The following is a 13,036-nucleotide window of genomic DNA, read 5'->3' as shown; positions in this document are numbered from 1 at the left end:
AAAGCGAGGAGTGAACACGGACAGTATAGCCCCTCGAGATGGTAGGGATGGTTCAGTTCTCCGAGACAGTAGGAACAGCATCGCCTAACGGGAGTCTTCATAGCGGGCAATAGGGTCACGGAGAAGCCAGAAGCTGACTGCCACTTCTTCTTCTACGACGTCGCCTGGTTCTCGCACTTGCTTCGCCAAGGCCAGCCACGCGAGGAACAGCTGTCCCAAGCGCGCCGCTCAGTTCCAAGACCTCACCTCACCTCGCTGCCGTCAATATACCCTAACGCCAATTCCAACGATGAAGAGACATTCCTTCCTGGCCCTTCCGGCCCTACTGCGCACGACTCTCCTCGCAGCAGCCTCGCAAACGACATTCAGCGTCCAGGACGACCTGTTAGCATTCCCGCAGTACGATGTAAAGTTCGAAGAGGAAGACTATGTGCTCGAAGCCCAAGCACGGGTACGGCTGCACAGCAGCGAAGAGCACGCCCGAGAAGAGGCAGGAAACGCGCCGCCCTCCCAGATAGAACACTATCGACCCGCGGACAGTCGACAACGCAACAATGACCCGGATGGAGGCGAGAAGCTCGAGTATGAGTACATGTACCTCGATGGCCAGCCGTACATGTGCAGTATCCCGCAAGTCAGCAAGCGCTCGGACGCCGCCAATGCTGCTAATGATACGGTCTCGAAGGCAGAGGAGGAGCGCGAGCTAGCAAGAGCAAACGAGCGTGGATGGGAGTTGCTGTCAGGCATGCAGGGAAATTGCGTGTACTTCATCAGCGGGTGGTGGAGCTACAAGTTTTGCTACAATGATGGCGTACGGCAGTTCCATCAGCTGCCGCCTAGTCGAGGGGTGCCTGTCTACCCGCCTGTGGAGGATCCGGGGGTGGAAGGATACACGCTTGGCATGTACAGCGGAGAGAATAAGCAGGCAGAGACCGGGACGGACGTTGGGAAGGCCAGCAAGGTACCGGCTACCGGCGAGCTGGTGCAGCGGGGCGAGAGCAGATACCTGGTCCAGCGTCTTTCGGGAGGCACGAAGTGTGATCTTACCGGCAAAGACAGGAGGGTCGAAGTGCAGTTCCATTGCAATACGCAGCCGCCTACGGATCGGATATCACTCATCAAGGAGACGAGCACTTGTGCCTATCTCATGGTGATACAGACGCCTCGTCTCTGCAACGACGTCGCTTTCCTGCCACCGCAGAAGGACAGCCCGAACTCGATATCTTGCACGCCTATCCTGGACGAGTCACAGGTGGACGACTACAAACGCGACACGGCTGCTCTCAAAGCTGCAGAGAAGGAAGCGCGTATTTGGGAGTCTCACGTCGATGCGGCAAAGGTCTTCCTTGGCAGTACGGGAGACTTCCAGCTTGTCGGTGACACCATCGTTGGTGGCCACAACATCGTGCCTGAGGACGTGAAGATCGAGAAGTCGGCCATTGTGGGAGGTGGCAAGGAGACTTACATTGATACGGTGGCGTCTTCAGATGGAAAGGTTCTCTCCAAGGAAGCCATCGAGAAACTTGGGCTTGGCGATGCGAAGAGTGTTGAGAAGTTGCGGAAGAAGCTGGAGGAGATCGCAAAGGGCCAGGAATGGAAACTGGACGTCATTGATACGCCTCAAGGAAGAGAGTATAGAGGTATCATTGGAGATGGACGGGACGAGAAGGAGGATGAGAAGCAAGGCAAGGACGAGAAATCCCAGGGTGAGGGCGAGGAGCAGGAGCAAGAGCAAGAAGGCAGCAAGGAGGAGTATTACAAGGAAGAATTGTAGATATCCGGTTAATTGGAAGTCACTTTGCTGCTCCATGCAACACCCTCATCTTGCTTAGATACGGATCTTTGTCCAAGTAAGCGCCCCTCAGCCACCTCTCCTTCCCAGCATCACCAGCCTCGAACGCCTTTCTCGCATGCAGGACTCTCCGATTGTCGAAGATCACGCACTCGCCCGGTTTCATCAGCCGCTCGTAGATGCCGCTCGGTCGATGGACCAACGCATTGAACTGCTGCGCTGCCTTGTGCCAGTCGGCGACTCTTGAGTTCAACGGACCAAGTACTTCAGTCTTGCTCTGCTGCTGACGATGTCTAGGTTTGACGGCAAAGGGCGCTTGGAATGGAGGGGACCAGTTCACAGCGGTCAAGTAGTCGAGAATATTCACAGGTTTGTCGTTATACAGTGCGCGAAACGTCTGTCGGTAGTCTTTCTCTAATACTTCGAACACCGGTCTTGATTGGTGGTAGAGATTCGAGTCAGGGTGATTGTAGTGGAAGCTCGCTTCGACGTCGACGAGGGTTTTGAAGGTGTCGACGTCTGCTGCGAGGAGGTCGGCGGCGGCTTTGTAGCTGTCGGTGAAGAGGCTCGCGCCGCCGGAGGACGAGCTGCGGATGCAGTGGAGGAGCTGGATCTGTGGAGGTTGTTCCATGTAGAGGAGGTCCATGTGGAAGCCTAGGTCTTGAGAGGTGTAGGCGACATTCTTCGCTTTGGGCACGGAACGGACGTCCCAGGTGTAGCCGTAGAAGGTGTTTTTGATCGGACCGATGCGCTCGCCTATCGTTGAGACAGAGGTCTCGGATTCGGGGACGTTGCTGACGAACAGCAGACCGTGGGTGTGCAGTTGCGTTAGTGCTTGGCTGAGGACTTGGTCGTCGTTCATGTAGGCTTCGTAGTCGAAGTCGGAAAATTGAGCGTATTCCTCGGCTTCCCATGCTTTCCGCGGCGATGGAGCATAGGACGGCCATGTATTTGCATTGCCATGTTTGAGAAGGCTGCGAAGGGTTGCGATGCTCAGGGACGTAGTGTGATTACCTGGGTAATTTGGAGCGTCGTCGAGCCATTGAATCTTGATAACATCCCCATCCCGCCATACTGACTTGGGGGCTATTTCGGCCGGAATGTCAGTGGTGGAGAAGAGTTTCTGTTTCGTCGATGCGTCTACGCAATGTGGACATTCGCAGAGATCACGGAGCAGGAGCGGTGAAAAGGCCCGGATTGCACCGTCTAGAGCAATGTTCACTTGCTTTCTTCGATCAGTGTGAGAAATATAAGCACGGTGTGAACCGTCTGTGGCTCTTGGGGGCTTCTCCGTCGTTTGTGAATTCGTCGAGGTTCGATCTGCCGGAGTAGTAACTTGGATTCTTGAGGTCGAGGGTACCTGTCTGATGGGCGAGTCCTGATTGTTTCCCGATAGCTTGTCGCGACGCTTCTCGATCGTATGACCTGACTGGGCCGAAGGCGGTCTTTCATCGCTGGTGTTATATATTGGGAATGCTGAACGTCGAGAGCTGTTCGACAAACATCTTGAAGACTCTAGTGAGCTTTGGATATTGCGAGGTTTTGTTCTCCATGGTAGCATAGATCTCAGCACTTGCGCCATCGGTCAGATGTAGGACGACTGTTCAGTCGCGAAACGGTCACATGTTCAGTCGAGGCATCTGGAGAGGTGATGTTGGAGCTCAAGAACGCTTGGACCAAGTGAATGTATTCCCCACTGCGCGCTTGCTTTCCAGACCTCATTCCTTACGGTACGCCCGCTTTCAGGACATCGCGGTGTGCGAGAAGGTGCTGGGGGTTAGATGGATGTCTGCAGCAGCAGAACATCTCCGAGATGAGGTGGGCACCGTCAATGCCACGAAAAAAGGTGGCATGGCTAACGAGAAGAAGGGCACCCGCTCGCAAGTAGTCCTGTCTGGCGCCATTGCAGGGCTCGTATCTAGGTATGAAACATGACGATTACACCCGCACGTAGGGCTGCTGCTAATTCAAAACATAGATTCTGCATCGCCCCCTTGGACGTCCTCAAGATCCGCCTACAGCTGCAATACCATTCCCTCTCCGACCCGCTTTCCCAACGTCTCCAGAAGACACCAGCCGGCGTCGCAGTCGTAGCCCGCGACATCATCCGCCATGAGGGCATTACCGGCTTCTGGAAGGGCAACATACCTGCCGAGGGGTTGTACTTGAGCTATGGAGCAGTGCAGTTCCTTGCCTACCGCAGCACGACTCAGCTCATTGAAACGCTCGCGGAGGATCGCAACACCAAGGTGCCAGGCATGGTAAAGAGCTTCATTGCAGGTGCTGTAGCTGGTACTGCGGCGACAACAGCCACCTACCCGCTGGATCTGCTCAGGACACGATTCGCTGCGCAAGGCACAGAGAGGGTCTACGAAGGCTTGGTCGCGAGTGTCCGAGAGATCACGCGCAATGAAGGCTACACTGGCTTCTTCCGTGGCCTTACAGCTGGAATCGGGCAGATTGTGCCGTACATGGGCCTCTTCTTCGCTTCCTACGAAAGCCTAAAAGTACCGCTGGCGGACGCACAGCTGCCATTCGGCTCTGGCGATGCCGTGGCTGGGGTTACTGCAAGCGTTCTTTCGAAGTCTGCAGTCTTCCCGTTGGACACTGTGCGAAAGCGACTGCAAGTGCAAGGTCCGACGAGGACCAAATTCGTTGGTGGAACTCGAATGCCCGTGTATGACCGTGGGATCTGGAGCACGATCACCACCATCGTTAGAATGGAAGGCTGGAAAGGTCTTTACCGGGGCTTGGGCGTGAGCTTGATTAAGGCTGCACCGGCAAGTGCTGTGACGATGTGGACATACGAGCGAGCTTTGAAGGCTTTGCGGACATTGGACGACAAGGCTGGAGAGTTGGTTGTCAAGTGACCGGTGGACTAAATACCTACTTTTTCAAGGTCTCTCCTCAGCCGTTATTGTCCTTCTTGTCCAAACGGCCAGCCGTTCAAGGTAAGCTTGAGCTGCTCAGGCTTCGCCAATTCCTCCTTCCGGCTCTTCAGTTCATCCACATCCCAGTTGCTCCACAAGAACTTGCCACCACCGCGCAGGAACCCAGCCTCGGGACTACATGCCCACACGATAAAGCTCGCTGGCAGATCAGCTATGCAACTGTCAGTCACGAACCGCCCATCATGCTCCGAGCCAAGACTCACCACCGTCCTGAGCGCCTAACCCGCTCTTGCTGTTCATCTCACTGGAAATGACACCAGGATGGATATGTACGACCTCGTATTGCGGGTTCTCAGCACCGAATGTTTCATACACCTTGGTCGCAGCCAGCTTTGAGCCCGCATAGCCTGATGCCGTCGGCATTGCCGGAGATGAACAATACAAGTGGAGATGTCCACCAAAATGGCTTTTGGTGCCGAGTTGGAGAGGAACGCTCGCGTGCAGTTGAACGCACCCTTCACGTTGATTTCGTAGCCTCTCCACCACTTCGGACAACCTGCGTGTTAGCACTGTCTCCGGTGCGAGAGTAATACAGAAGGGATGTGCTTCAAAGGCAACCTACATCCTCCAGATCGGCGTCCTCGAGCTTCTGCAGCTGGCTCAGATACGCCGCATTGCACACCAGAATGTCGATCTCGCCAAGGTCCTTCTTGATGTTCCCGAGTGCTCCGCGAACGGAGTCGGCGTTCGCAATATCCCCATGGACTGTCTCGATGGTGGTGCCAGGGACAGCTTCTTCGATGACGGTTTTCGCCTTCTGCAGTGGCTCAGGTCATCTGCCGATGATTGCGATCTTGGAAGCACCCGCTTTGGCGAACGCAAGGGCAGTTGCTGCTCCGATGGCACCGCCGCCGCCGGTTATGGCTACGACCTTGCCTTTCGCGGAGAGCTCAGGGCGGAGAGGGTCGATGGAAGGGTAGGATTGGGAGTGCCATGTTTTGGTCAGGGAGGGCATGGGAGCCATTTTGAGGATCTTGGTGCTGGACTGTACGGAATAAGGGAATGTTTACGCTTAGTAGCTGAGAGTACGAAACACCTCACTGTTTTGTTTACCGAACAGCCGCATGATGTCAGTTCATGAGGACTGGTCCACGCGGCAGCTTACTGCAATAGGCGCGTATAGAACTTGTTTGGTGCCGTGGCCGTGAGACCGGACTGAAAGGCTGGATGGTGGAGCTTTGGGTTAAGGTAGATTGAGTTCGGATGGTTTCCTAGGTAACGTTGCCTTCTAGCTCTTCAGAGAACGCTTCAGTCAGCGAAGGACGGGACTGGAGACGTCTGCTACAGTCGCTTGCCTTCCGCAATTCGAGCACAACGAGCTCCGGGCGGTACCGCCGCTTCCGGTCTTGCTGTCGTTGTAGGTTTTAAGTAGTCCCTTAGGGTCGTCAATCCGGACTGAGTCACGATCCACTACTAAGTTGTTGGCCGCAACACAGTCGGAGAACTTGCGGCAGTTCTGGAGTACACGATCATATTAACGCGTGACCTGGCTCCAGAGATAGCGGCCAGACTGACCGCACAGTGGCATAGGTGGCCGCTCGGCTGGTCGAAGAGCCCTGGTTTGTTGACGGTGACTTTGATGCTTCCACAAAGACATTCACCAGTCATGCCGTTGACGTACGCAGAGGGGTCTCTCGCTTTGGGGTCGCCGGCGTAGGATGCCATGGCCGCGGAAATGGGGAGGAGAGCGGAAGATATGAAGGGGGTATGGCTTCAAGCTGGTAAGGCAAAGTATGACCCACGCTCGTCTGCTCAAAAGGAAGGCAAAGAAAAGGTGTAGATAGAGCTTGATGAAAGATGGCTGCGTTTCCTCCGTATTACATTTCTTGAGACGATGAGGAATCAGCTTCCTTACCAGAACCAGTGCAGAAATGCCTGCTGTGCTCCTCCTTGCGAAGATCAATGCCTATGAAGTCGGGCTGAGCAGCATGAGACAGACGTCTTATGGCATTGTTGTCCTGTTCTGTAGAGGTCAGGAGAACAATCAGGAGGCGAAGGAGTAGAATCAAGACAAGAGTCACAGCCGACTTCGGAAGGTCAGACCCTCCGCGGTTACTTCTCTCACCTCTGTTGCCGAACATTCACCCGACCTCCAAAGCGTTGCATCATGGGCGTACTCAAAAGTGCCCCCAAATCCATATCGAATCTGTACAGATTACTGCAAAACTAGACGACTGCGTGACAATGAAAGGCCCAGGATATCTCGCCGTAGCCATCCAACCAGGCGCCCAAACCGAGGAGAAAGCATTTCACGAATGGTACAACACCGAACATGGACCGCTTCGACTGCGTCTGCCTTTCATCCTGAACGGCAACAGATACAAGGCAGACGACGGCGAGCGACCAGAGTGGAGCGCGGTTTACGATGTATCCGATCTCTCCCACTTGGACACCCGCATCTACACACGTCTGCGCGAAGAACGCTCACAGCGTGAAAAGGCTGTGATGAGCACGTTCGAATCGCTGGATAGGAAAATCTACAGCCTAGTCTCCGAACGTGGAAGCAATCCTCGCCCTGCTCCTCACACCATCGCGGTCACTATCCGCGTCAAGGAAGCTGACTTGGAGGATCTCCACAACTGGTACGAGCAGGAGCACACCGACATGCTGTCCAAAGTTCCCGGCTGGCTTCGCACCAGGAGGTTCAAGTTGGAGGTCGGCGGACTCAGGGGCATGCCGCCACAGGGAGAGTTTGAATACTTGGCTGTTCATGACTACAAAGCGCAGAACGGCCTAGGCGGACCGGAGCATGAAGCGGCCAAAACCACGCCTTGGACCAATGAGATCCGAAAGAAGGTGGAAATGAGTCGCCGAGAATGGAAGCATCATCTCACCTTCAACACCCTAGAGGAACCTCCTTCATCTGTGATGACAACAGATGGCGCGGAGCTGCACTACCAGCTGGAAGGCAAGCCGCAGGATCCGGTGATTGTGTTTGTGAACTCGATTTTGACGACGCTCCACATCTGGGACGATGTTGCAAAGTCGCTGATGAGCACCGGCATCAACGGACAGACCTACCGTGTGCTCAGGTACAACTCCCGAGGCTACGCGCAGCAGGATCCCAAGAGCAACCCAACACGTTTCGACATGTTAGCAGATGATCTCGAATACTTGCTGCAGAGGCTGAACATCGAGAAGGCGCATGCCGTTATTGGCGTGAGCATGGGCGGCGTGACGAGTCTCAACTTCGCGATCAGGCATCCGGACATGCTTGAGAAATTCGTCGCATGCGACTGCAACGTCGCTTCCAGTCCAGCCAACAACACTGCTTGGGACGAGCGCATACAGCTGGCAAAGTCGGAAGGGATGCCAAAGCTTGCGGACGTGACTGTGAAGAGGTGGTTCACCGAGCCGAACCACAACTCTACCAATGCGAAGAAGACCTTCGACATGGTGGCGAACGCAAGTCTGGAAGGCTTTTCTCAGAATGCCGGTGCTTTGTGCAATTACGATCTGAAGGACAGCCTGTCGAGTATCAAAGCACCCGGACTTTTGATCGCTGGCGAGGGCGACGGAAAATTGCCCGAGGTCATGCAGAAATTCGGCATCCCGCAAACCAATTTCAGATCGATTCCTGGCGCGGGGCATCTGCCGATGCTGGAGAATCATGAGGCGTTCACGAAAGCTCTGCAAGATTTCTTGTGAGATAAACGCTGAAGGAAGCCGCCAAGACCATAGGCAGCAAGCCGTATCGGGCAGCGGGTGGAAGTATATAAGTGCTTCGCTTCCTCAATCTCTCATGCCTTCCTTTTCCCTCATCTTCAACTTGACGCCAAGGCCGAAGCAACGGGGCGGGTAGATCGTTGTAGGGGTAGCCAGAGGATGCCTTCCTCATTCGAATCATGTCCTCCGGAAACGGTTGGCAACATCGTCCAAAATCTATCGTTCGAGGATATCGGTAATCTCCGGCTGAGCAGTCGCACGATGGCCGCGTTGAGCACCCAAGAGAAGTTTGAATCCTTCTTCTCGTCAAAGGAAACCAAACTGTCGCCGACGGACCTGAATTACTTTGTCCGAATGACGGGAGAAAGTTCGCTCGCATGTCTGGTTCAGGAGTTGACCATTTCCGGGATCGCCGATGACACAACATTGCTGGAGCGTATGCTGAAAGAGAAGGATCGTCGGGATCCAAAGACGCAGCGCTTCGTGCGGCTCACCGAGGAAGAGCTGGCCAAAACCAAGCGAGACCTCGACACCATTAACGCTCAGCGGGATGAGCGCGTCTCGATGAGAGAGTCTGGAAAAGATGTCGAGCTGCTCACGAAGGCATTTCGCAACGTTCTGGCCGGTGGAAAGCAGGCCCGGCGCCTAGCCTTGACGATGAATGTTGTGTTACGCACCGAGGATGCAGAGACCTTTCAATCGCCTGTCGAAAGCAAAAACCGTGATGCTATTTGGCAGGCAGCAGCGGATTGCTTCGGGTGCGTCATGGGATCCCTGAAAGACAGCAAGCTGCCGGTCCAAGCCCTAAACGTCTTCTATACGACCATGCGCTGTAGTCTGGATCTCAGCCTGATCAACAAGCTCAGGGGGCCAGCCGAGAAATATGCGGATGTGCTGAAAGTAGTCAAGTCGCTTCGCATTAGCCTCTCGGAATGGCCCCGTGGTCGGTCAGAGCCGGTGCAGACCGACAGCCTCCACGATGCGGCCTCTGATGAGTCGCCAGGCATTGCCGGTCTCTTGAAGCAGTGTCCCGTGCTGCGCACGCTTGAGGTGCATTGGTACGATACCGATACAGGTAGGCGACGCAACGACACGGGGCTTGATTTGTTCCAATCAACCACAAAACATGGTATAGACCTTCCGCATTTGAACGGCGTTACTCTGCGTGGCCTGTACTTGAGTGAAAGCTCTTGTCTAAACTTCCTGCAGAGTGTGGCTTCAGTGAGCGATCTGACCATGGTCGAGATCAAACTGAGCGAAGGGAGCTTTACTCCAATCTTCGCGTACTGTGCCAGCGAGAAAGCCGGAATAGACCGTGTCTACTTCGAAGACTTTTGGGAACGTGAACTCGTCTGGTTCGATGATGGGAGGGAACCGAAGGTGGCGGTCTGGGGAGCACCGAAGGGCGGACAAACATTGGAGCGCAGCGGTGCGGAAGCCAGGCAGCCGATTCAGTACCATCTTGGTGATCAGTACGAACGTTTGGCTTCACCGGAGGAGTATAGGTGGAACGAGGACAGGTGTCGCGAGTATGGGCCATGAACACGCCGTTTGTCCTAGATTGCGGATCTCCAGCGCTCGACAAGTAGTGAGTGAAACTCAAGGAGGGTTTCATAGCTCTTGTGTGTCAAATAAACTGTGACGTATCGTGCTGTCTCTTATCAGGATGGCTGAGGTTAGTACAGGTTCACGCAGTCAACAAGAAGCTGTAGAGTACTTAGGCAAGCTTTCGATGGTGAAAGCGGCCCACCAGGACGAGTGAGCCGTTTGAGGGACCTTCTTACAGACGATGACCGCCCTCTGACATGAGTGATGTCGCCCTTTTGACCACAACCTTGTCTCGGAGAAGAACTGCTAGATGTGGCCCCTCTCAGGTCCTCGTTCACATGCGTGTCGTGCTAGCGGTTACGGCCCGGTAACGGAACTTTCCGGAGCTAGAGTATGACGTGCTGCCTTACCAGCCATTGTCGTTTGGACTGCGACAATACCCGCCACGTCGAACATCATGCACTCGCGTCTGTCCAGCCGTACGCTCTGCATGAGCTGGAAAGAGTGCTTAGATACTCACCGCTGAAATGTACCGTGGCGGCGGCAACAATCGCTACCGCAGTCGAGGGAACTACTCTGGAAGAGGTCGCGGCAACGGCAGACAAACAACCCGCCAGCGAGGCCTATTCGCGGACGGTATCTGGCATTGTGACTGTACTCCACGCTTACCCGCCGAGCACTTCAAGACGAGAAAGGAGGGTCCGAATCAAGGCAGATGGTTCTACACTTGCCAGAAGCCGAAGGGAGAGGGATGCGGCTTCTTCTTGTGGGATGATGACGCCAAACCGAGAGAGGAGGCTGCGGTGTTGAGTGGAAAGCGGTCAGAGCCGGGCGGAGAGACTGCTCAAGAAGGTTGGAATGCTGGCAGGCCGACGGTCGAGCCCCAAGGCAAAGGGCTGTTTGAAGGGCATGCAGACGAAACCGCAAGGTACGAGAGAGACGCTTCTACTGCCAGTCCGACGCCACCACCTTCACGAAAATCGAACGGCCCGAGTACCGGTGGCTCCAAGCGAACGGCAAGGGACGCTGAACTGGACGAGTTCGATCTAGACGATGTGGGAGCTCGAGACATGGAGAAGCTAGCAAATTCACTTCCGCCAGAAACACCGCACAAGATACAGAAGACCGGTGTATACGCAACCCCAGCGACTACAGGAAAGCGGAAGCTCCCCTGGCTTGAAGAGCCTGTCACGCCCGCGACCTCTACGAAATCAACAACGGGATACTTCGATACACCGTCGAAGGGTGAGACACAGAGCTCTATCTCTGTTGCCGAGCCTGAGACTCCAGCCGTTCCACACACCATAGCAACTGCAGCATCGCCCTCACCACCGACGAGGTACAAGGATGCACTGCACAACCCTGCAGACTCAGCAAGCTCTCTAACCAGCGAGGTACTGGCCGCTTTGTCCTCCGTCACAATGCCTGCAGAGGTCCGGGAGAGCCTTCGGAGCATATGCACGAAACATGATCTGAGGTCGCAAGGATTTGTGAGAGGCCGCGACATCTCGCGCCTGGCCATCAAGGCGAAGGATGCCAAGATTACCGAACTGCAAGCGCGGATAGCGAGTATGCAAGCCGACAATGAGGTTGAGAAGAGCCTGAACAGGATGAAACGGTGGCAAAGTGAGGGTCGTTTAGAGTAGACGACTAAGCGCTGATTGGGATGGTTGTTTGTGCGTTCGAGATACCCCTTCCATAGCATTTGAGCGTTGACATCCAGATGCAAAGCAAATCCAATGTTGCACTATCACATCTACTCGTGTCCGGCCCTTCGATCATAGTTTGGCATTCTCCGATGGATCCTGGGACAGCCAGAAGTCAAACCACTCTGCAATACCTTTCAAGCTCTGCTCCTTGGTGTAGCCTATGGAAATTTCAGCAATAAGCCAGCCAGCAATCACAGTCGAGCGATATCACTGACGCTCGTACGGATCATTGGGATCTCCCCGAAGCGCGAAACCATGCTCCACGCCCGAGAACAACTGGACCTGGAATTGCTTCTTCCCTGATTGCATGATGTCGACAGCCCTATTCCGGAACTCGTTCGGGAACGTGTGATCGATCTCGGAGCAGGAGAGGAACAATGGGTCTAATTCAACCGTCAGCGATGAACCATGCTTGTTGAGATCTCGATGCTGACTTACTCTTCAGGTTGAAGAAGTGCGACTCATTGAGGAACGCCGGGTGTGCGAAAGCGCCAGCTGAACATATACCGCTGCTCGACAGCTCGTCGCAGACATACGGGGCGCCATAGCAGTATCTGCAACAGTTAATCAGACGACAATGATGGTTGTTCAATACAGCACTTACCCAACACAAGCGAACTTGATCCCAGGCTTACCATACTTCTCCTTCACGGCTTTCACCCAAGCGGGAACGGCATCCTTCGAAAATGCCATATGCTTCGCCTTCCACGCTTCATAATCGAAGTTTGGCTCTGTGGTGGTGTCCTTACGATGCTTCCGATGTTTCCACACAGGATCCTGCAATGACCGTCAGCTGCGTCAGCGACACCATGATCAATACCTGTTGCCCACTCCTCGAAAGTAGTCCAACCCAAGCGTCAGATACCCAGCATCGGCAAACCCATCCATGATCAAGAAGCCATTGGTGAAGAAGCCAAAGACGTCCGGGAAGTAAAGCAAGATGTTGCCGTTCGCTTTCTCCTTAGGCGGCTCCACGATATACGTCTCGACGTCAGCTATAGTCGTTGTGATACCTCTGGGCTCTCCATCGTGAATTGTGCCTTCGAGACAGCAGTCGCCTGGTGGTTTGGCAATGACGGGATCAGGCTTGACAGCATTGTTGAACTCGGAGGTCTTTTCGACTTCTTGTGTCTTTTTGGATCGCATCTTGAACGTCGTCAATGTCGATTTGTTTCACTGGCGTGGCACGAAGGTTCGACGACCTATATACCCAGGCGTCAAAGTGGGTTGGCCGGGGTTGCTCAAATAGGAAGGAAGTAGGCAAGATGAATGCGGGGCATCGAGAAGGCATATCCGATGTCGCATCTTGATGGTACCGTGATGATTGTGCGTCTCCCTCAAGAAGGGGACTGCAATGCATTTGTTGAACG

At 54.5% G+C, this 13,036-nt stretch overlaps 9 protein-coding genes across 9 annotated transcripts; 5 read left to right on the top strand and 4 right to left on the bottom strand.

The window, feature by feature from the left end:
* Window positions 1-289: 289 nt before the first annotated feature.
* YOS9 (Protein OS-9) lies at window positions 290-1,774 on the top strand (the record flags this gene model as incomplete). Its single annotated transcript, XM_064798694.1, has 1 exon — window positions 290-1,774. The coding sequence occupies one exon, from the start codon at window positions 290-292 to the stop codon at window positions 1,772-1,774; it is 1,485 nt and encodes a 494-aa protein (XP_064663021.1).
* Window positions 1,775-1,793: 19 nt separating this feature from the next.
* LTR77_001431 (uncharacterized protein) lies at window positions 1,794-2,949 on the bottom strand (the record flags this gene model as incomplete). The annotated part of the gene is made up of 2 exons (XM_064798693.1): window positions 1,794-2,878; window positions 2,937-2,949. 2 exons carry the CDS (start codon window positions 2,947-2,949, stop codon window positions 1,794-1,796), a joined length of 1,098 nt encoding a protein of 365 aa, XP_064663020.1.
* Window positions 2,950-3,415: 466 nt separating this feature from the next.
* TPC1 (mitochondrial thiamine pyrophosphate transporter) lies at window positions 3,416-4,662 on the top strand (the record flags this gene model as incomplete). The annotated part of the gene is made up of 2 exons (XM_064798692.1): window positions 3,416-3,714; window positions 3,771-4,662. The coding sequence occupies 2 exons, from the start codon at window positions 3,416-3,418 to the stop codon at window positions 4,660-4,662; spliced, it is 1,191 nt and encodes a 396-aa protein (XP_064663019.1).
* Window positions 4,663-4,706: 44 nt separating this feature from the next.
* Window positions 4,707-5,106, bottom strand: LTR77_001429 (uncharacterized protein; the record flags this gene model as incomplete). The annotated part of the gene is made up of 2 exons (XM_064798691.1): window positions 4,707-4,894; window positions 4,947-5,106. The coding sequence occupies 2 exons, from the start codon at window positions 5,104-5,106 to the stop codon at window positions 4,707-4,709; spliced, it is 348 nt and encodes a 115-aa protein (XP_064663018.1).
* A 409-nt stretch (window positions 5,107-5,515) lies between these two features.
* Window positions 5,516-5,809, bottom strand: LTR77_001428 (uncharacterized protein; the record flags this gene model as incomplete). Its single annotated transcript, XM_064798690.1, has 2 exons — window positions 5,516-5,728; window positions 5,780-5,809. The coding sequence occupies 2 exons, from the start codon at window positions 5,807-5,809 to the stop codon at window positions 5,516-5,518; spliced, it is 243 nt and encodes an 80-aa protein (XP_064663017.1).
* An 805-nt stretch (window positions 5,810-6,614) lies between these two features.
* On the top strand, window positions 6,615-8,391 carry LTR77_001427 (uncharacterized protein; the record flags this gene model as incomplete). Its single annotated transcript, XM_064798689.1, has 2 exons — window positions 6,615-6,714; window positions 6,767-8,391. 2 exons carry the CDS (start codon window positions 6,615-6,617, stop codon window positions 8,389-8,391), a joined length of 1,725 nt encoding a protein of 574 aa, XP_064663016.1.
* Window positions 8,392-8,568: 177 nt separating this feature from the next.
* On the top strand, window positions 8,569-9,951 carry LTR77_001426 (uncharacterized protein; the record flags this gene model as incomplete). Its single annotated transcript, XM_064798688.1, has 2 exons — window positions 8,569-9,484; window positions 9,545-9,951. The coding sequence occupies 2 exons, from the start codon at window positions 8,569-8,571 to the stop codon at window positions 9,949-9,951; spliced, it is 1,323 nt and encodes a 440-aa protein (XP_064663015.1).
* Window positions 9,952-10,484: 533 nt separating this feature from the next.
* Window positions 10,485-11,603, top strand: LTR77_001425 (uncharacterized protein; the record flags this gene model as incomplete). The annotated part of the gene is made up of 1 exon (XM_064798687.1): window positions 10,485-11,603. The coding sequence occupies one exon, from the start codon at window positions 10,485-10,487 to the stop codon at window positions 11,601-11,603; it is 1,119 nt and encodes a 372-aa protein (XP_064663014.1).
* A 132-nt stretch (window positions 11,604-11,735) lies between these two features.
* LTR77_001424 (uncharacterized protein) lies at window positions 11,736-12,812 on the bottom strand (the record flags this gene model as incomplete). Its single annotated transcript, XM_064798686.1, has 5 exons — window positions 11,736-11,824; window positions 11,882-12,049; window positions 12,105-12,220; window positions 12,271-12,443; window positions 12,498-12,812. 5 exons carry the CDS (start codon window positions 12,810-12,812, stop codon window positions 11,736-11,738), a joined length of 861 nt encoding a protein of 286 aa, XP_064663013.1.
* Between the last annotated feature and the right edge of the window lie 224 nt (window positions 12,813-13,036).

The sequence above is a fragment of the Saxophila tyrrhenica genome, assembly GCF_035928015.1.
Source record: "Saxophila tyrrhenica strain CCFEE 5935 chromosome Unknown scaffold_2, whole genome shotgun sequence".
NCBI classification, from domain to species: Eukaryota; Fungi; Ascomycota; class Dothideomycetes; order Mycosphaerellales; family Extremaceae; genus Saxophila; species Saxophila tyrrhenica.
Note: the sequence above shows the minus strand (reverse complement) of the source record. Positions and strands in the feature narration are given on the sequence as shown.